General features: G+C 42.3%; 1 protein-coding gene across 2 annotated transcripts in view; it reads right to left on the reverse strand.

The window, feature by feature from the left end:
• The window catches only part of afg2a (AAA ATPase AFG2A), a 128,998-nt gene that overhangs the window by 71,870 nt on the left and 34,606 nt on the right, over nt 1-22,522 (reverse strand). For both annotated transcript variants that reach the window (XM_028589954.1, XM_028589955.1), the window contains exons 13-15: nt 21,940-21,993; nt 21,575-21,654; nt 17,631-17,757 (exon numbers count right to left, since the gene is read on the reverse strand). In XM_028589954.1, the coding sequence (XP_028445755.1) occupies nt 17,631-17,757; nt 21,575-21,654; nt 21,940-21,993 (261 nt within the window). The remainder of the gene's footprint in view (nt 1-17,630; nt 17,758-21,574; nt 21,655-21,939; nt 21,994-22,522) is intronic.

The raw sequence follows: 22,522 nt of genomic DNA on the forward strand, positions 1-22,522 counted from the left end.
AAGGAAAGACTGTGAAGGGGGTCAACCGGATAAGCAATAAAGATGATGGAGATATAGGAAAGAGGGGAAAAAGAGGAGGTATATGGTGAACTAGGTGTCCGAGCAAGAGACAGAGTTCCTCCATTCTGCTTTCTGTCTGTGACCAGTAGGTTTAATGCTCGGACGTCTCTCTCTCTCTCTCTCTTTCTCTGTCTGTTTACAATTACCGTGCCGCGAATGAATCTTCCACGAATGACTGCTCAACTGGCAGCCCTGACTAGTCAGGAACAAGGGAGCTATTAGTGGAGTAACTGAGGAAGGAAGGAAGAGGGGAAAGCCAAAGGGAAGGCAGTCCAGCTCAGAGGCCCAGGGAGGGAGGGGAGCGGAAGGAGGGAGGGAGGGATAGAGGGAGGGAGGGATGGAGCAAGGGAGAATGCTTAGTGGAGTGAAAGAGGGAGGGATGTGGGGAAGCGATGCAGAGGGATCAGTGGACTTATACAGCAAATAGGGAAGGGTGATAGAAGAGGAGGGCTCAGCCACATCTCCCTAAGGCGATCTGCTCGGCAGAAGCAAAGATCCCAGAGGAGGGAGAAGATGAGGGGGAGGAAGAGACCGTAGCATCCCCTCATCCCAACCCACCAATCCCCCCCCCACCGCCAGCAAGAAGAGGAGATGAAAGAGATTAGTTCTGGGGTCTGGCCCGGAGGACAGTGGACCAGGCGGCCTCTGAAATTCTTTCATTTCTAAGGCAACAGGATTTAGGATGGGACCTCCCTATGGTCCTTTGACACGAGAAATACACGAGAGCATTTCTTGGGTGTGACAATCTCATCCCCCTCCATCGCCTATCTGACCCGAGTCAAGGTCTTTTCAGGCATGAGAGCGCTTCAGGGGACTTCCTGACAGCCATAAATTACTCTGACTTCAGAGATGACATGCAGGGTACCCTTATTTGCAACACACACACACACACACACACACACACACACACACACACACACACACACACACACACACACACACACACACACACACAATCCCAAACCTATGAAACAGCTGCCTTTCACACGGTCATTCATCAAGCGGAGCCTGTGAAAGAGGAAATGAAGTGACACTGCTCCGTCATCCTCTTTCCGATGCATCTGCCAAGTCCTTGCTGCAGGGCCTCACAGACCTCAAAAAAAATTTTGGTCTCACATTATTGTTGTATTGTTATATGTATATACTGACCTTAGGGGGTCACACTCTGTCATAAAGAGTTCTCCTTAAAATTATTGACTAAATCATTTCAGTTTTCAAAGGAGACAGGCCGGTGCACTCATCTTTTAATGCTGCATTCTGGAAGGACCGAAGCAAAGACGATGGGGTATTGGAGACACAAGCCAGAAGGATTTAGCAGGATTGAACTCGGTGCCAGCAAGTGGAAGCACGCATTTCCAGGTTTTAACTCATCAGCATAAATCAAAGTAAAGAAGAGTATCTCTATTAGCCTAAATGACATTATGATGGCAGGTATGGTCAAGGACACTGTCCTCGTATACTCCCAATTTCTCAAACCAACAGTGGCTTAACATTTTCGTATTTGTTACATTGCTATGTTGCTTACATTTGGGGCAAACCAGTGTGGAAAGTTGCCAGCTAAAGTTGAATCAACACACCTTTTAAAAGGGCAGCAACAACAGATCCTTACAGAACCAGTACTTCCATTAAAACACATCAGTTTCTCCCCTTTCTGGCACAGACACATAAACAAGACAAAGCATCAGATGATAAGTCAACCGAAAATTAACAATTCTTCTGAAAATTCTTTGTTTTAAAAAAAGTAATTGATAAACAAAATTGTCAAATATTTGCTGGTTTCAGCCTCATCATATGTGATTATAATAAGCTGCTTTTCATTTCTTTTCATGTCAATGTTAATCTTTTGGACAGCTGGTCAAAGAAAAAAGGCAATTTAAAGATGTATCTTCTGGTTATTATCGATTTTATTGATTGTTTTTTTTTGATTGATTGATTTAAAGATGTATCTTCTGGTTATTATCATTATAGCTATTTTTATTCAACTATTTTGAATTGTTTGGAAAAGTAATCATGAGAATAGTCAATAATCATTAGTTGCAGCCCTAATCCTAATGTTAGTTATTATTAGTTATTCACAAAAAAGCAAAAGGTCTCATAGTGCCCAAAGGAATCTACTTAACCACATGCTTAACCAACACTGATGTATACACACAGCTCAGCTACATGGAAACACAACTCCTACTCTGACAGCCAAATGGTCCTCCTCACAGAAGAGCCTGGTGGGATTGATTTCATTTCAGCTACAATGGGTAACTTAAATCTTGATGAAGATGTCTGAGGCCGGCAGAGGATATACATTGGGATACCGTTACTCCCCCGGCCTGTCCACTGGACCTCTGGAATTACTGCAGCAAATAATAGCCCATTTGTTTAGCCATTCTCCAAACATGGCACTGGACCTTGTTGAAGTGAAAAAAAAGGCACAAACCTGCTTTTTAATCACAGGGAAAAAAGGAGACATACTAGCTAGTAGATCGCTTTGTGACATTACCGTACCCACTCCTCCAGCTCCCATTTCAAATCCCCCCAAAACTTACACCTTATCCACTTGTAAGCAGCTCTTAATGTGGTGTTGGGATCCCCCGAGCAGAGAGCCGGGCTCAGGGAGCTTCAGCAGGGGATATTTGGAACATACAAAGGGGGTATTATTTGTTGCACCCCCCTAGTTGGCCCCTAACCAGCTTCTATTCTGTATGTGGGTCTGACTGTATCCTGATGGTAGCGAATGTTGACTCCTTCCGACTGCCTGGTTTTTACACAGACTAGAGAAAGCCAAACAAGCTGTTCAATGTCCCCTAAGGTGGCACATACATTTACCTTTTAATCATCCATCCATCCATCCATCCATCTTCATCCGCTTATCCGGTGTCGGGTCGCGGGGGGAGCAGCTCCAGCAGGGGACCCCAAACTTCCCTTTCCCGAGCAACATTAACCAGCTCCGACTGGGGATCCCGAGGTTCCCAGGCCAGGTTGGAGATATAATCCCTCCACCTAGTCCTGGGTCTTCCCCGAGGCCTCCTCCCAGCTGGACGTGCCTGGAACACCTCCCTAGGGAGGCGCCCAGGGGGCATCCTTACCAGATGCCCGAACCACCTCAACTGGCTCCTTTCGACGCGAAGGATCAGCGGCTCTACTCCGAGCTCCTCACGGATGACTGAGCTTCTCACCCTATCTCTAAGGGAGACGCCAGCCACCCTCCTGAGGAAACCCATTTTGGCCGCTTGTACCCTGGATCTCGTTCTTTCGGTCATGACCCAGCCTTCATGACCATAGGTGAGGGTAGGAACGAAAACTGACCGGTAGATCGAGAGCTTTGCCTTCTGGCTCAGCTCTCTTTTCGTCACAACGGTGCGATAAATTGAATGTAATACCGCACCCGCTGCGCCGATTCTCTGACCAATCTCCCGCTCCATTGTCCCCTCACTCGCGAACAAAACCCCAAGGTACTTGAACTCCTTCACTTGGGGTAAGGACTCATTCCCTACCTGGAGTAGGCACTCCATCGGTTTTTGCCACTTTGGAGTTGTTTGACCACATCAGTGACTTCCACCTGGGAAATTGACAGACAATCCCCATCATCCTCCAGCTCTGCCTCTAACATAGAGGGCGTATTAGTCGGATTCAGGAGTTCTTCAAAGTGCTCCTTCCACCGCCCTATTACCTCCTCAGTTGAGGTCAACAGTGTCCCATCCTTACTGTCCACAGCTTGGATGGTTCCCCGCTTCCCCCTCCTGAGGTGGCGAACAGTTTTCCAGAAGCACCTTGGTGCCGACCGAAAGTCCTTCTCCATGTCTTCTCCAAACTTCTCCCACACCCGCTACTTTGCCTCTTTCACGGCAGAGGCTGCAGCCCTTCGGGCCCTTCGGTACCCTGCAACCACCTCCGGAGTCCTCTGGGATAACATATCCCGGAAAGACTCCTTCAGTCGGACGGCTTCCCTGACCACCGGTGTCCACCACGGTGTTCGTGGGTTACCGCCCCTTGAGGCACCTAAGACCCTAAGACCCTAAGACCACAGCTCCTCGCCGCAGCTTGAGCAATGGAAACTTTGAACATTGTCCACTCGGGTTCAATGCCCCCAGCCTCCACAGGGATGCACGAAAAGCTCCGCCAGAGGTGTGAGTTGAAAGTCTGTCGGACAGGGGCCTCCTTCAGACGTTCCCAATTTACCCGCACTACCCGTTTGGGCTTACCAGGTCTGTCTACCCCCTGACCCAACTCACCACCAGATGGTGATCAGTTGACAGCTCCGCCCCTCTCTTCAGTTAATCAGTTAAAGTTAAACTAATGTCTATGTTTAATATATGTAAGATGTGTTTCAAAGACTGAATCAAATTGATGTCATATTCATGTTGTTTCAGGTACCGGTAAGACAATGTACAATCCAGGGAGGCCAGTTTGAGTAATAGATCCATGAGTTTGAAGGCTTATCAGATGCCAAAACAGTGCACAATGGTTTATGATACTTTACAACAGTGGCAATTATTTCATTTTTCATTGTGAGAAAAAAAAAGTAGAAATAGTGTTTATGTTACTGTTATAACAGCTTGATAGACAGCCAACTATGTAACTAGATGGTTAGGTAGCTATCTAGCTGGTTAGCAAGGTGTTGACTAGTCTCGCTTTGCCAGACCCTCCTTCAAAGCGCGCTGAAGGAGGGATACTCCAAATAGCATTCGGGTATGGGAGGAAAATGCTCTGGTTTATTGGCATTTCTTAAACCCAATCAGAATTGTCACGGGTGTTGTGCTAAACTCCGCTCAGATTGGACAGATAGTCTAGCTAGCTGTCTTTATCCTGCAGAGATCTGAGGAGCAGTTAACCATAGTCCCCATAAATCCACCGAATTAAAAAATTCCAACACAAAGAAAGCGTAAGGAAACGGAAAATACATGCATCTGGCGGAATTTCCCGCTGCATGGGAGCAATCCTGGAATTTGAACACCAAGGATATAGACTAGGTGTCAACTAACCATAACTGCCATCTAACACACTAGATAAAGATCTATCAGAAGCTAGAATTTAAAGTTAAAGTGTTTTGCTGTTTTTTGTTCCGCCAACTGCTGATCAAATTTTCAATGGGACAATAAAGCTCTCTGAACTGATCTGAGAATTAGCACAAACTATTGCTTTGCTAAATGTATGCTATATACAGTAGTTGACAATGTTCAGGTTAACTGAGCAACTCATGGAATTCCTATCTGTAGAGGGGAGATGTATGCACTAAAGACACAACAGTTTACTGGGACATATCGGTTGTTAAATTATTTGTATTTGACAACAACCAATCTTTTTCAGGTAGGCACAGTACCATCAAGTTGTTGCTTTGTAACACCTAATCATCTGCACTGCAACTAGGGGGTCATCCACACGGTGACGCTTTTTGATGCAAACGCACGTTTTGCATCGTTTGGGCCGATCGTAAACGGATCCTGTAAACGCATTGCCTGAAAACGCACTTTTTTGATACCTGGTCCCAGGGCGAAATAATTCGAAAACGGCTCCCTTTTGGCTTCGTTTGGACGGTGAAACCACATACATTCATATTATTGACGTCATCGCCACACCCCTCGACCTCTTTTATACCCTCTCTTAGCCACAGCCACTGACACACACAACTGCGGTGAAGTTAAGCAACCATATCCCATCTCCATGGTCTCTCTCTCTATATATATATATATATATATATATATATATATATATATATATATATATATATATATATATATATATATATATATATATATATATATATGAGAGAGGGCCGGGACTCAAATTAATCTAATTAATTACAGGCTTTGTAATTAATTAATCGCATTTTATTTCCATAAAAATTTATTTTTGTTCAACCAAGTCCAGCAGACCAGTGCAATTTTTGCCATTAAGTGTAGCAATAGCATATTTAGAAATATAGTACATTTCAGAAATTCAGGTAGCCTATAGGTAGGTAGACCTTCTGTAAACTATGTTTTTTTAAGTAAAACACAATACTTTCAAGTACATTCAGACTTAGTTACCCTGGTCCTTAAACCAGTCATCTGGTGGAGTGTAGGTTGGGTGTGGGTCCTTGTACTCGGAGTCGGGCTAATGTCCACGCTAGCTGCTAAATGTTTTGCGTCGAGGTGATACTTGAGGCTCGATGTGCTGTTGTGATATGCAAATTCCTTGTTCATAGCTTGCACACAACCATGCTCTAATCGACGCTTCCATCCGTTCGTTTTTTATAACAAAATTTCCCATCCACGGGGCCAACCAAAGCGGTCTCGTCAGCTTCTTCGTTCATGTTCACTGTGGTTTGTTGTTGTCTGAAGCATTGACATATATAAAAAGGTCTGAAGCCATGAACGCTAGTTGGTGCTCCAGTATAATCGGTCCGCTGAAACCCATCCAGTGAGAAACGTACCGCGGTGCAAAAATAAGTGTGATTAAAATGCGTAAAAAATTTTAACGTGTTATTTTTTGGGTAATTAATTAACGCATTAAAGTCTGTAATTAATTAATCGTAATTAACGCGTTAAAGTCCTGGCTCTAATATATATATATATATATATATTAGGGCTTTCAAAATTAACACGTTAATTTTTGCGTACATTTTTTAATATTGAACTCGTTAAACAAAATTAACGCAGCTGTGTTTGTTTACTTCATATGGCGGCTGAGAAACGTAATACGTCTCCATAACAGCAGGCGGCGCTACTCTGTATTGTTGCCCAAGTAATGAAAACCGGCAGCTGATTGGACGAACGCGTCACATGGGTTTGTTTTCTCCGGAAATCCAAAGCCAGACTGTCATGGCGGCCGTTCAGAATACGATCTCATATTGTACCAAAATAGTTCACTGAAACATGTTTCTGAAAACATTTTAAGCGAGAAATAGGCCGTGCAGTTGCTGAATCTGTCTTCATTTCAGCTCAACAAAGGTCACTTTAGAAGATTTTCGTCAGATTTTGAGAAACTCTAGTCACCTCATCCTGCTCGCCATTCCCGGGTCGTTGGAGATGAACTGCGCCTCGCCTGTAAAGTAGACGAGAGCAGGGGACAGCAGCCGGGGACGGTGACAAAAATCTGCTCTCAAGTCGGACAGTTTCTAGCCGTTTCCAGCAGCCTTCAGCAGGACTAAATAAGCCAAATTGTTGCTGCTGTTGTTCTGAAAGATATTAAACATTCTGAACTTAGCAGAACCTTTCCTTGTTTGTTTTTTTCTTCATATTTGCAAAGTTAAGTGATTTAGCATTTAAATATCCATTATTATAAGCTTCAGTCTCAATTTAAAAAAGCGATTAATCGCGATTAATTACAGCAAATTGTGCAACTAATTAGTTAATTCTTTTTAATCGATTGACAGCCCTTTTTATATATATATATATATATATATATATATATATATATATAAGAATATACTGATTTACACAGTATGTGCGGGCTAGAAAGCAACTGATTGGATGGTTTGCCACAATGTATGAAAGACCACTGTGCCCTTACTGTGCCCATTAGGGTTGATAAAATCTGCTATCATGGTGAATGTAATTCATTCATTATGTTCACCGATTAGTAACATTGCCCACACTCATTTAATATAACAACTCTGCCGTGTTAAAAGGATCAGTATAAAGAGAACAGAAGAATCTTTGTCAGTGTCGTGGATACACAGACAGGAGGACAAAAGAAAAACAAAGAAAGGCAATAAAAAAAAGTGCAATAAAGAGACGTAAAAAGAGGAAAATATATTAGCTCTGCAGCAGTATTGCAGGAGGGGGGGGGGGGGGTTAGGAGTAGCATTTGTGAGAATAAACGAGATTTCCTGAACTGAGAGCATTCCAAGGGCGCCGGTGGTCTCGGCTTGCCAAGAGGCAAGACGACACATGCTGGAGATGTCTGCCAGGTAGCAGAGCACAAAGAGCCCTCATTTCCTCTCCCGATCCCTCCCTCCCTCCCTCCCTCCTCCCCGCCACACACACACACACACACACACACACACACACACACACACACACACACACACACACACACACACACACACACACACACACACACACACACACACACACACACACACCCCTCCCTTCACCATCATCATGTCTTTCTCTTTAGCTGACAGAAATGCAGTGTCTTTTGATTTACAAATGGCAAGTCTTGTACTTCTTTAACATAGGGAGCACTATGTCGAGAAACCGAAAAATGGATATAACACATGTATGTACTTTGATCACCAGCTAAAAACACAAGCAGTTTCTTTCCCTATCTTAAAGCTGATTCAAATGTGTTTATGTGCATGATATGCATTTCTGACAGACTGCTGTTCTACTGTGCATACTAAATTACATTAAAATAGGAATTCCTATAACACTGTTAAAAACTTTAACTTTGTTAAGCTCAGTTGTACTTGCTACTACACTCTCTTCCACTGAGTTCAATCTTTTTGTGGCTAGATAACCAGAGTCAGTCTGGTCTTGCAGGTTTTTTTCTGCGTCTGTTCGGATTGGAGCCTTTTTGTGGTGGTATTCTTGGATGCACACATGTGTAAGCTGATACTAATACAGCCCTTGAAGTTTGATACTTGCCTGGGGATCCTGCTCCCCCAATGCTCACTAACACGCATGCACACAGCTTCCCAGAGCTCATCCATCCCTAGGTGGTATCCCATTACTTGCTTGCAAAGATACACACACACACATTTTTGTTTTCTTTTGCCACTGTAGCTTCACTAAGCCACAAGCCAAAACTCTCACTCTGCCTTCTCATTACTGCATCTTTGAAACACAACCAGGGCAGGAAATACTTTAAATACTCTCAAAACAGGATGGTGAGAGAACAGTGTTTGTGCAAAGAGAATAATACCAAAACTGCAGCTAGTGGTTGATATTAAGAACTTTACCTTGAATGAAAACAGCTAAACAGAACGCTGCGTTTAAGCAGAGAGACCCTAATAGCTACGGTGTGGAGAATATCAACAGCTCGGCTCAGCTTTAGCAGGACACCCTGTACTGTGGCAGCGGGGCCCTATTTAGAACTGTGCAGTCAGGAAAAAAAACGGTGAATAAGCTCTAATCCTTTAGGACAGCACCAATAGAGATTCCATCATGCTTGGCTCGTCACCAGAAGAGAGCAAAGCTTGGGAGATGATAATGTCAGTCCAACACAAAATAAAATATGGCCTGTTTTGACTGGCTGGCTTATAATCGCTCTTTTAGCTAAGGGTTGTTTCCTGTTGAGTGGAGGTATGGCTCAGGTGGAGGTTACTGCCAAACAAAAGGCAAAACAAAAGGTATTCACGGAGAAAACTTTAAGGATCCTCCGATGCCCACGTGTGAGGCCAAGTAACAAAGACTCATAGGAGGTTCTCTTCACTAAGTCTTAACGTACAGTCTTTATTTAAACGAGCCAACATACATAAACTAAAGCACAATGTGCATCAGATTCACACATCGTAGGTTACTTTACTTTGGAGTCAGATGGGGTTACCACTTCAACTTTGTCTCATTTTGTTTTTTGGCAATTGTTCCAGAACAAAACAAGCAATTTCAACACATTACTTTGAGTTTTCTGACATTTAAGAGATCAATTGATTACTCTATAAGAATAATCGACAGATGAATCAACCATGAATTGTGTCACACAACAATGACTTCCAATCACAACACAGTGTAAGAGAGTCAATGTAATTTTCTTTAATATCATTTATAAGTTATTTGTCACTTTCTAAATAGTCACAATATCACTGTCATTCTGGTTCACCAGGCAAGTGATAAAAGCATAAATCATTGGCTAAACATAACTGATCTGTGACATGCAAGCCTGGACGCACGCACGAACACACACGCACACAGACACACACAGAGATGTGAGCTTTAAATGCAAGAGGAAAAAAAAAATCAAAGCTGCACTTAGCTAATGCCTGAATATTTACCAAGTGGTCCACTAATTACAGTCTGGTGGAATTTGACTGAGATTACAATTAGCAACGTCCAGACTGGCTTGAAAACACTGGCAGATGTTCAGGCTGCTCAAACTGGCCTGATGTCGGGTATTTACTTTGTATGACTCCTGCTAAAGCTCAGTAGGCCAAAGAAGGACTTTATAAATGAATGCAGTTTTATCAACACAGACAAGCCTGTTAAGAAGAAGACACAGGGCCAGTTGCACTGCAGTGTGCATGAAATTATAAATTTCCGTCGGAGAGGCCCACTTAAGGGATATAAATGGTGCATTTTGTGGGTCTTAAGATTAAAAAGGACCACTAACTCTGCGAAAACAAGCATGACTTAGAATTATAAATAGTGACCATGAAATAGTCACATGTTGCACAATTACAACGCTAGCGGGTGTTACTGGAAGCATGTGTTGGGACACAAGACCACAAGACCATGAAGGCTCATAAAATATCTCACGAGGGCTCATGTTTCAGTGCCGTGCATCATGCTGTAGAGCTACATTTCAGTGAATGACATAAAAAAATGGATGGAACAACCAAATAACTGCCACATTTAGAGAGACAACATAAAAATGTGGCAATGCTATACTGCACAAGCTGCACAAAGTATCATAATCCAATACTACAGAATATTAAATAATACCACACAGTTCCTTGAGACATCACTTTCAGCCTGTTTTTATGTGGTAAAACTCCTTTTAGTGTGATGTTTCCTGCTGTTGCAAGCCACAAAGAAAGTTGGCTACATCTTGGCATTTAGTCATCACTTTTATCTGAATGCCTTAGACTGTATCACTTGGAGTACATACTTTGTCCTCAGTGGGGATTAAACCCCTAACAGCAGAGCTTTCTCACTTTATCCATTGAGCAACGTAGGGGCCATAGGGACAGGTTTGAAATATTTTCTAAGCATTCACAATTATTCTGGCAGGCTATTAATCTGTAAGAATTGTCAGTATTGATCATAATTGTCAAAAGAACTGACCCATGTCAAGTTTGGCACCATCTCCTGTTCAGAAGCCACACTACAGTGCAAGGGTCTGATTTTCAGAGGGAGGAGCATGTGAACAGATCTAACACAGAACATGGGTGGATAAAAAGGTCAAGGTATTTTGAAGCAGTGGAAGAAGAAAAAATGATGATAAATAAATGCTGTAAAATGTTTAGCATTCTATAAAAAGATCTTTTTACATATTTAAAACCATGTTACCAAACGATTACATACGAGCAAAGAAATTGAATTACTCATTATTTGCAGTCAGGAAAAAACAAACATTATTTAAGCCTGTTTTACACCCAATCTTGCAATTTATATTGTATAATTAGACCAGAGCTAACTTTAGTGTTTTATCGGGCAACATCTGGCAAAAGAGCCATTTATTTGTTGTCATTGTTCCAACATGGTAACACACCTGTAGAGCTGTTAGGTGACTCAAACAGCATTCTGGCACAAGTTCATCCACAACACAGTGAGTGAAATGTGTAGATACTGTAAATAACGCTGGGAGAGAGGAAATTTGTAGGTGGTTCAACTGTGCTCACCAGTCGAGACACAAATTGTCTGTATAATTATAGTTTAATAATACCTATATTTATAAAATATATTTACTTCATCAGTAGCTGAGAAGGATGTGATCTTGTGTCCTCAAGAGGATATTTGTGCATCCAAAGTGACTAAATTTATTTGACAACATCGTGGATGACAAAATGTTTGCGAAGTTAAACTTAACCAACAAATGGTGGTTGAAATCAAAGTTCACAACGACAAAACACACAGATCACTTTGGTGTTGTCAGTGGAACCATTTGGAAACTTTTTAAAAGTAAACTTTCCATTCAGAATCTTATTGGCATCCATTTTGGCGTCTCACGCCCGCCATCCACTCAAAACGTAAAGTTAGCCTACTACTCTTTGGCCGGCTCGCAAGTCCAAACAAGTGTGTGCGGCGTGCCTGTTGTTTTGTTTCCGGTCTAGCTAGATCCACTATAGTGTTGTAGTTTTTCTAACGTTACTAGTTGGTGCAATAGCATGTGAAAAAAAACTACAAAGTTTGCTAGGCCAAAAAGAACTTTAATCTCGCGATAAAAAAATTGACGCCATTAAAATGGGTTTGCATTAATGCTGTTAATAACGCATTTAACTGACAGCACTAGTTTTAAGCGAAATGCTAACACCTATATGCATGCATAAATGTTCACAATGACAAGGCTATAGCCTACTGATGTTAATCGGGTTTAACTGTGATCACCATTTTAGTTTAGCATGTTAACATGCTAACATTTGCTATTAAGCTAATGCAATTAGTTACTGCCATCCATAGAGTCATGCCACTAGTGGACTGAAAGCACAATCTTCTCAAAAAGAGATTTCCCGCTTTTCTATGTTTTATATCATTGTAAACTAAATATATTTGGGATGTCTGTCAGACAAAACAAGTAATTTGCAACCCTTCACACGTCCTATTTTCTTTTCTTGTCTGAAATGTATAATAACTGTTATATGAGATCACAAGTGTCAAGGCCCTGGAGTCTCATTATCCATTGACAACTGTGAAATTCAGCCATGTTAATTGTTCAGGATAGACATACTGTCCTTTCAACTCTAATTCTATTGCCTCTCTGTTTTGTTTTCACCCCTTGATCTGATAAGAGCCCAGTTGGGAACTTCTGGTCCCGAACAAAGACCCATCTGCAAGTAATCTTCTCCACTGTAAGCACTCCTGCCTCCTGATAGCATGGATGAAGCCCAGCACACATTAGGGTAAACAAATAGGCTATTCAGCGAAACAACAATCCAACACTCTCAATCTTTCCTGAGGAATATGCCGCCAACACCAACAAACCGAAGGAGGAAAAATAAGTCAAAATGTGGTTATAGACAAACTACAAATGGTAAGAGGGACATCTTGTGTGAGTGTGTGTGTGCGTTTGTTTGTACAATCGACTAGATGGACAGCTGCTCAACAAACAGAGTGACAGGGGGTTCTTCCTACTGAACAAGCAGGATAAATATTCCTGGTGGTGCTAATCAATCACCACAGCCCTGTCACGGCAGGTCAGAGGTGGGCTTGGGTGATTGGCGCAATACAAAGGAAAGAGGAAGTGTAACTTTTTTTAAGGTGGAGGCGAGAAGGGGGAGGGGGGGTTGTTTGGTGACACCATGCAGAGGAATGGACATTGGCCACTGGGCCATTACTTTATTCCCCAAAAGAGCAGATGATGCTGTGAAGGTAAAGAGAGCAAAATGTGTGTATGTGTTTGGCACAAGAACAGATTATCCTGGATCTCAAAAGTGACACAAAAGCAAGAGGAAGTGGCGGGACTTTGTGTGCTTGTGTGGAAACTATCTATTTGTTATCTTTTGTGATCTGTTTGTTAGGATGTGATTCAGCTGCATTAGTCACGTTATGTCTGTATGTTGTTGCATACCTGGTCATGTTTGTCACTGATGTAATACAAAGGCCAGAGGAAGTTGGACGACTTTGTGCAAAAGGACAGGATGTCTTAGTTAAATAAAAGTTAGGCTTTGGGTATTAATACAACTCTGGAGATTGAAAAAGTGCTGCAGAGTCTAAATCAGATGAGGCAAGAGTTTCCCCAACTCCAAACAACCTTGTTTAAACTTGATAAGAAGAGGAAATCAACACTGTCCTGCATCAGTGGTTGAAAGATGGACATCAGGCCTGCTCCTTTCAAACTAAAGTAAATGCCACTTGCTCCCCCTACCTTCCTCTCCCCATCCCTCCCACTCTGTCCATCAAACAGCTGAGGACCCCAGGAGCCTCCTCTGCTGCACCAAGAGTCAACAATGACTTCATTGACACCCCAGCGCCCCATTAATCTTCATTTGTCCCATCATATCCTACCATTGGTATGGAAATGCCCGCCTATCTCCGGTGTGAACTGACAGTCAATGTCGGCAAAGGGGCGGTAAAGGCGGGTAGGGTGCTCAAGCCGTAGGGGGTGGGGGGGGTGAATGTGGGGTGGCTATCTGTCCATTTGGCAGCTTCCGTTCACAATTTATAATAGGTTTCTCATTCAAATTACTTGAACCTTGCCCCACACACACACACACACACACACACACACACACACACACACACACACACACACACACACACACACACACACACACACACACACACACACACACACACACACACACACACACACACACACACACACACACACAGGTGCAGGCGGGAGAAGGTAATCTGATTTCTCAGCTGCCCGGGAGACCACTTCCTGAGAGGGAGGCTTGTGGAAGGACGCCTGGGGTTTCCCCATCTGTCCACACAGGGGCATGACCCCCTCCCTACTGTTAAGAGTTTCTTTTTCTCTCTCTCTGTTCCTCTTTATACATATTTTTTCCCTTCTTCTCAGATATACACACACATGCAAACACACTCTCAAGACAGTTTCTCAGCCGCCTCAACGCTAATTGAGTTTGAAATGAGCCAGCAACCAGTTGCAGAGGTGGAGGAAGTTGTTGTCAGTCCCCTACCACAGCAATGGATCAATTCTCCACAAGTGGGCTAGAAATTGGGTGGGGGTGGAGGGGGGGTGACCCCAAATTTGTATGTGGAAGATTTCTCCAAGGAGTATCTCCAAGTGCTGATACATTTGCAGTGAACTGTTACCAGTTTACATAAAACAACCGCAGACTCTTAATGCACTTTTTTTTTAAGTTGACATCTGTGATTGTTATGTATAAAAATCATTATTTTTCAAATAGAAAAAAGATTTTAAATGATGTTTGCATGGAAGAGTTGAAAGAGTATGGGAGTGGCAAATGTCTGGAAATGAAAAGATAAGGAAAATATGTTCATCAAATATGATCATCAATAGCTCAACATATCACTTCATTTTTACATCTACATACAATCTTAAGAATAAAATATATTAATCAATTCAGTTTTGACTTTAAAATGCTTATCAATTTGGGGCAAGGAGCTTCTGAAAGCTTTGTTAAAACGTATTATGACGGAAATCATCTCAAACACATTTTCCAAATCTCTTTTATAGAGAATGTGAGTATATAAAAATATCACCAAGAGAAAAAGTCTAATTGTTAAGAAAATTACTCGCTTAATACAGTGTCAGTTTAGGGGCTGTATAATAATGGATATGTTATTTCAGAATAAAACAGTTCCTTACAGTATAAGCAATATGACAGTATAAGTAAGTTAAAGAGGACACCCAGAAAACAAAAAATGGAAGAAAGACAGAGACTCGCTGGCTTCCTGACCAGGAGCTTGAAAAGCGCCGCAACATTCTCCTTTCCTGTGTGCTTTTTGACAAGGCACAGACTCAGTCTTTGATCAGCACTCAGGAAATTTCATTAGGACGGAGATGGGTGGATAAGAGACCAAAGAAAGCTTTTGTGGATGGGAATAGGAAGAGAAGGAGATAAAAGGGTAGAAAAATAGAAAATGGAGGCGGGTAATTGTCATGGAGGGGAAGTAGTAAGAAAGAAAGAAGAGATCCATGTTTTACTCCCACCTGTTGTGAGTTTTAAATTGACTGTATGAGAAGTGCAATTGTTCCTCTGCTGTAGTTGTTCACTGGCTTTGCTTGGGCCTAATTAATGCTTACAAACTGTAGCTAGAACCTGAAAATGAGATGTAAAAATGTTTATTAAATGCAGTGCTTTGAGCTAAATGCTAACATCAGAATGCTAACATCCTCATGCTAACTTGATGTTCACCAACGTGATTTAGCATGTAAGCTAACATTTGTTAATTAGCTACTAGGGATGCTTTTTTTTTTTTTTTAAAACAGATAGACGACCCTTGTTAACCAATCTCTAACAGTTAACTGACAAGCAGCCAACTGAGTCCCAGTTCACCCTTACAGGAGGTTGGACATATATTTCCCTGTTTTGCGTCTGTGGACAGCTGCAGGCTTGTACGGGTCGCGCAGCCACAATGTTGCGTGCATTGTTGTGGACACATGCTGCCACTTTACTGGAAATGCTTGCATATCCGTGCGACTGACACAAGTCCGCAGCTGTCCGTAGAGCATATGTCCGAGCCTGTCTCCACATCATCCACCTGCGAGGTTGTCAGCTCAGCTGTGTGTCTGTGTATGCCTGGCATAGATTACTGTGTGTAGGACGGCAGATTTAACCCGCCAGTTCACATCGATATAGTGGCACGTGTCATGTAGTTCTCCGCTGTGAGCACCATCCAGCAGAGAGCCACAAACTTAACAAAAAAACTCAACTTGAAATACAACTTCCTGGCGCAAAGTTTGCACTAGCAAGTTAACTAGGAGCTAAGAAAAATTTGTACAGCAAACTTTTTTTTTTTAAATACTATGTTAAAAATATTTTTTTCATTATTTAACTGATAGTATTAAATCGGTCAAAATTATTTTTGTCAGTTACCAGTTTAACGGTTAATTAACATCCGTACACTAAACAAAGTGCAGCTGAGACTGATGAGACAGTCATTAGTTTTGCAGGTACTTGAACGTCTGTACTAAGGCCACGTACCAAAACAATCATTTTTTCTCCCAGTCTTCCCTGGTATCGTTCCAACAATGTTTGCGTCCAAATGGATCCATTTGTAAACGACTCAACACGCTACTTCCTATTCCAGGCCTATAGGTGGCACTGTTTCTGCTACAGAAATTCGCCCAAAACGGAGAAGAAGAGGCGGAGCATGCGCATGAAGCTTGCGCGCTGTATACAAACAGACAGTAGAAGAAGAAACCAAACAGCCCTAGTAACCCTAATAGGCTCAATATCTTCTCCGGCAGGAACACGAGCATGTAGTCCGCCATTGTTGTTGTCATGAGACGTCGTTGCGGGGTAAGAGGTCAAAGGCTAGAGGTCGAGGGGTGTGGCGATGACATCATCAAACAAAGACACAACCCTGGGACCAGGTTTCAAAAAAGTGCATCTTCAGGCAGTGCATTTACAGGATTTGTTTGGACGATAGGCCAAAACGATGCAAAACGTGCGTTTACGCCAAAAAGCGTCTCCGTGTGGATGGCCCCTTAATTTCACAGCTATCCATAGAATAGTTGTTGGAGACACTTCACTCAAAACCACAAATATCAATCTCATGGTTGCACTCGTGGAAAAGTCGATGGGAAACCAAAGTAATTAGGATAAATTGTGTGGGAAGCATGAATGTTGTGAAGGCAGCAACAGATGCTGGTGTTCTTCATAAAAACAATTTCTGGAGTCTGGTTAACACTCAATCTGATGAGTTTTCAAATGGAAACAGCCATATCCGTATACCCATAAACCTTGTGTTTTGAAGTTATTTTTCTATTTGATCTTTTGGAAGAGGACAGAAAGCTATTTGGACCCATTAAGCCAAACACACCAAACTAAATAAATAAAAGCTCAGAAATTACTTCAAACGGCAAAACCAAACAAGGTGTACAAAACACTCCGGAGACAAATTCAACCGCACAAAAACAATGCAGTGACAGCATCCAAAGAGAGAGAGTCGAGGAAGACGGACCGAAGCAGGCGACCTTTAACCTCATCAATCATGTACAACAGAGGAAGGGAGGGGAAAGGAGGAGACAAGAGAGACAAACACACAACATCTCCTCCACCTTATCAATCAGGGACCAAAGAGGAGGAAGGGGAGATAAAGACACGAGAGATGCCGTCTGTTTACCTTATCGATCATGTCAGGCCGGTTGGTGGCGGCCAGCACAGTGACGTCTCGGAGCTGCTCGATGCCGTCCATCTCTGTCAGGAGCTGAGCCAGGACCCGGTCGCCTACACCACTGGAGCCCGACGAGCTGAAGGGGTGGATGAGAACACAAGACAGATGAGTGGACAGGATTCAAAGAGAGGGAAACTGAGATGAGATTGATGTGTGGATGGACGATTGTATGGATAGACGGACGGATGGATGGATGGATGAGGGAGAGAGAAAGGGACGTATGTTAATTAGTCAGAAACTTGGGAAATTATTGATGGCGTAAACTGATCACTTACACATAAATGATGGATGGGTGGATGGGTGGGAGGATGAACAGCCTACTGTAAAGAAATGTAGGGAACTAGGGTGGAAAGAAGAAATGCGTATAGAAAAGTGACACATGGAATAATGGAGGGAAAAAGAATGGAAATGAATGTGTGATGGATGAATGAGAGATTATACAAATATGTAGCAGCATGCAATGTCCTGCTCAGAAGTCAATTTTTTTTTTTTGTTACGTAATGATGAAAATTCTCCAGTTTTTGAATACTTGTAGAGAACTTCTGAATAGTTTCACTGACACTCTGATGGCAGGTTCTTTCATTAGTGCAATTCTTCTTCAAGAAAGAAAAGGCTTTGGCAGCAAAAGTGAGCTTTCCTGCCAATGACGTACGACTGAACTGCAACAGCAACCTTCCTTTAGACAAAGTTCACAAATATGTCACCTTGTTTGGACTTGTAAATGCTGTGCCTCTGTTCTGCCAATCAAAGTCTGGAAATGCTGGAGTTTATCCCACCCAGGTGTCCATACTCTAAAGATCTGCACGAGATATCGTGTGTGCAAAATAGAATATATAAAGTCATAATTCTTACGATTTTCATTAAATTAACCCCCATTTTTGATAACTGCCTCTTCCCCAACATTGTAAAACTGACACTGTGCAACTCATTCGCAGTGCATCCACTAAATAACAAGTGACAGCCCGGATATTCATTTAATGTATTTCCGTTTTGCCTTTCAATAGGGTAACTGTTCTTATGGGATTCAAATTGTGTCCCCATGACCTCGATGTGATGTGGAAGAGGAAAGCGTGTGTGCATTCATGCATTTCACGTAATACAGCGAACTTAAATTAGAGACATGCCCTTCTTTAGTGTGCTAGAGATGAGTAAAAGAATAGAAGATGTGAAGATCCCTTTGTGATGATAAATGGAACATTCTTGCAAAAAAAATGCAAAAGATCCACAATACCCTAATTTGTTAAATAAATTATCAAACAAAGTGAATGTGCCATTTCATGGCTCATTTTAAAACAAAAAGCTAAATAATTCCCTAAAACAGCTGGGCACTGGTTATTTGCAAACAGGAGTAAATAGTGCATTTGATGGGAATTATTTTCAGCAATTTACATTTGATGCTCTAGTGAGTATTTGGGGCAGCAGGACAGTGTACTTAGCATAAACTACAGTGTGTGTGTGTTCATGGTAATGAGGGAACATGTCACCCAGTGCAACAGTGTGGCCCATTGATGTTTTTTTTAAATCCTTTTTTTAGCAATGGAGCTCTATGGCACAGAGGAATAACAAATATCAGACATTGCCTACGCCAGCAATACTTTTAGTAGGATTTGTTTACAGTAAGTAAAAAATAATATAGAATATCACAAGCCTTATACTTTTAAGAAACTCATCAATGGGTTAGCCACTGCATTACAAGGTTGTTATTTTCCATAGCGCAGTGCAGACAGCCACCCTTCTCAGCTCAAACACACACACACAGTCTCTGTTGACAGGGCCAGCGGAAGTGCCAGACGTCATTAGCAGAGACAAGGCCGCAGAGGAACACAAAGGAGCTCTGTCACTGAGATATGAAGGGAGAGAAAAAGAGAGGGAAAGAGAGGGGGAGAAAGTTTGTGTGAGGGGAGATAGTGGGGAGAAAAGGAAAGGAGGGAAGGGGATTAGGGAGAGCAGGACAGAGTGATGAATTGGATAGAGAAGGGGTATGAGAGGGAGAATATGAGATGAAAAAATATGTGAAGGAAAAAATAATAAAGGTGGTGAGAGAGAATGAGCAATAGAGGGAGAGACAAAAGGACAGAGGATGTCTGAAAAAGAGTCACTATAGAGAGAGTGGGGAAAGAAGAGGATGAGGGTGACAGAAAAGGAGAGGAGGGACAGAGAGACAATGAGAGAGGGAGAGCACTTTGGACTTTCATTGAATCATTTCACTTTCTTTTCATTGTTCTTTTCCAAATCCAACAATCTCTCTAGGTTCTCGGTCAGCGAGTTCATTTTCAATTCAGTCTTTTTTTCATACGCCAGTCTCTGCTTCTAGCATTCACGGTCTTGTTTTTGCCTCTCTTCCTGTCTTCTTTCTGTCTTCTTCATTTCATTCCGCCAGTTGGGACTCGTGGCAGGTAGGCTGACAGATTTACAGGTGCTTCTCATCTCCTGCCTCGAGAGGGAGGAAAAAAAAAAAAACACAACACACTACAACAGAGGCTGTGTGGTTGTGTCAACAGTTTTGAATTCTTGCTGGCGTCCGTGAGCCACTTCATTGATTAAACATGGCAGGAAGTGAATAAGACCAATAAATAACCTTTATAGATCAGCGCTAAGTGCAATATTAAAATGGCAAGTGGCCTGGAGGCACGGGTCCAGCCCCACGTCTGTCGCAGCAAGCCGGCAAACTCTCACGCTGCACTACATTATTGGTGAGCGCTGGCTGCAGCTGGGTGGGGGATCAGAGTACATTCACAAAATGAAACAAAAAAAGAAGACAGAACTTGTCAGCCCCACCGACAGGAAACTGATTGATGAAGACAAGTTGCAATAGAGTTGTATCCCGCACACTGGAAGTGAGTCAAGACTGCACAAATCATCAAAGTACAAAAATGTGCCAGGTTGCTTCGGGAAACAATGCAGACTCCAAAAGTGCAGTCTACTGAACGGCCTGGCTTATCTAGCTTCGTAGTTTGAATGATTTGATCGGTTAGGGTATAAAGGTAGAAAAATAGTGTCAACAATAAGAGGATTGAGTTACTGGCATTTACAAAACTCTTTTAAAAAAATATTTGTGTTAAGAAATCCTGTGATGAGAATTTTAATGAATGGTGGTGATTCTAATAAGGTGAGATGGAATAGTATAGAAAAGTTTGACATTTACATATCACACACCAATACTTTTTTGTTAAACTGTTAAGATATAATACTACATTTCATGATCGGAGGGACTTTTAACAAAAACAAAATGTGTTAGATGCTGCGTAGCTTATAAAGCATCTGACAGAGTGCTCCCATATAGAAGTTCTAGGGGCAGCTCGTTGGCCTTTCTGTGCTCCTTCCTACAACATTTAGTTTCATCGACTGGTTTACCAGGAAGCATGCTGCATATTTGGTCTTCCCCATCTGCCGTGGACGGGCACAATGAAGTGTTTGTGTGCCTCCGGTCTGTGTCCTCTGTCCGCCCCCCGTCCTCTTTCCTTTAAGCCACAGATGTTCCCAGTGCCATCCCACTAAAGCGCCTCCGGACAAGACTGAGTTCTGTGTTCGCCGGTAGCAAAAAGCCGCAAAAGTCTAAGAGGACACCATGGGAACCCGAGTGGCTGGCTTTGATAGTGCAGTCATGCAGACATTTTGGGATGTTTGCTCCATCCATTCATAAGTGAATCTTTGTGAGAGAAGCTGGGACACAGGCGCAGGATGGTAAATTAGAGCGGACTGCAGCGATGATTCGTCGTCGCTGGACAATAACTGACCACAGTGCTGAAAAAACCATGGCCAACAGTGAACTTTTAGAGAAATTCATCAAGTGGGCAAAGACTGTGTTTTTCCCTGTTCACTGTGCAGCCTCTTGGCATCTTTTCTTCTAATTCTAGACCTCTTTCTATGGTGTTAAAAGTAACGGTGCGTACCTTCCTCTTTCACTGGCCAGAGCGTCGATCTCATCAAAGAAGACGATGGAGGGAGCGACGGCCCTTGCCTTCCTAAACACCTGCGAGCAGTGTTGGCAACAATAGAGGAGAGGAAAATGGGAAAAATCTTTAACAGGATCAATGAATCATTCTCAGCACAAACATACACAGGAAATACAGCATTCGTTATTGTCATAAATTACATCTCAGGTCATCTGTTCATTACATCAGCAACTAAAAGTGGTTTGGATGGTTAACGTGGTCCAGAAAGAATGTCAGCTTGCATAATAGTATAATAATAATATAGTATAATGAACGTATACTCTCATTGCAATAATCAGGTTATGGAAGGCAAATGTACATACCTCTCTCACAGCTCTCTCAGACTCTCCAACATACTTGCTCAGTAATTCTGGACCCTAAGAAAAGTCAAGTTTAAACATTATTTGAGTGGTAAAATTTGCTCTATAATTTGACATGCTGACAACATGTCTAGGTACTGCATTATATTATTTAATAATCAAGCTAGAGTGCTATGTTATGTTCCATTCATGATGGAAAGATAAGGTATGCTGAACTAACAGATCCGTACAGATGATGACTGAGGTTGAGTTTAAAGTATCTAGCAGCAGTAAGTAATTGCCATCATCTTCCGGACACTCCTGACTAATCATGGTTATGTTTTGTGAAGTATTACTCAGTGCCACAATGCTGGTAGACGGTTTGAACTGAGAGCTAACATTCTGAGCAGCAGGTTCTGTTCTGTGGCGTCTTTTGGAGATTAAAAAGAGCAACAGAGTGAAACAGTGATAACCAGGGATGTAGTGGAGGCTAAACGCACATAAACGCCGTTTACGCACCTCCCAAAATTCGGAAATAGCGTTTATCCACCTCTAAATAGCGTTTATCCACCTCTAAATTGAGTTCATCCACCTCTAAATTGCCTAT

Source organism: Perca flavescens, chromosome 10 (genome assembly GCF_004354835.1).
Source record: "Perca flavescens isolate YP-PL-M2 chromosome 10, PFLA_1.0, whole genome shotgun sequence".
NCBI lineage: Eukaryota > Metazoa > Chordata > Actinopteri > Perciformes > Percidae > Perca > Perca flavescens.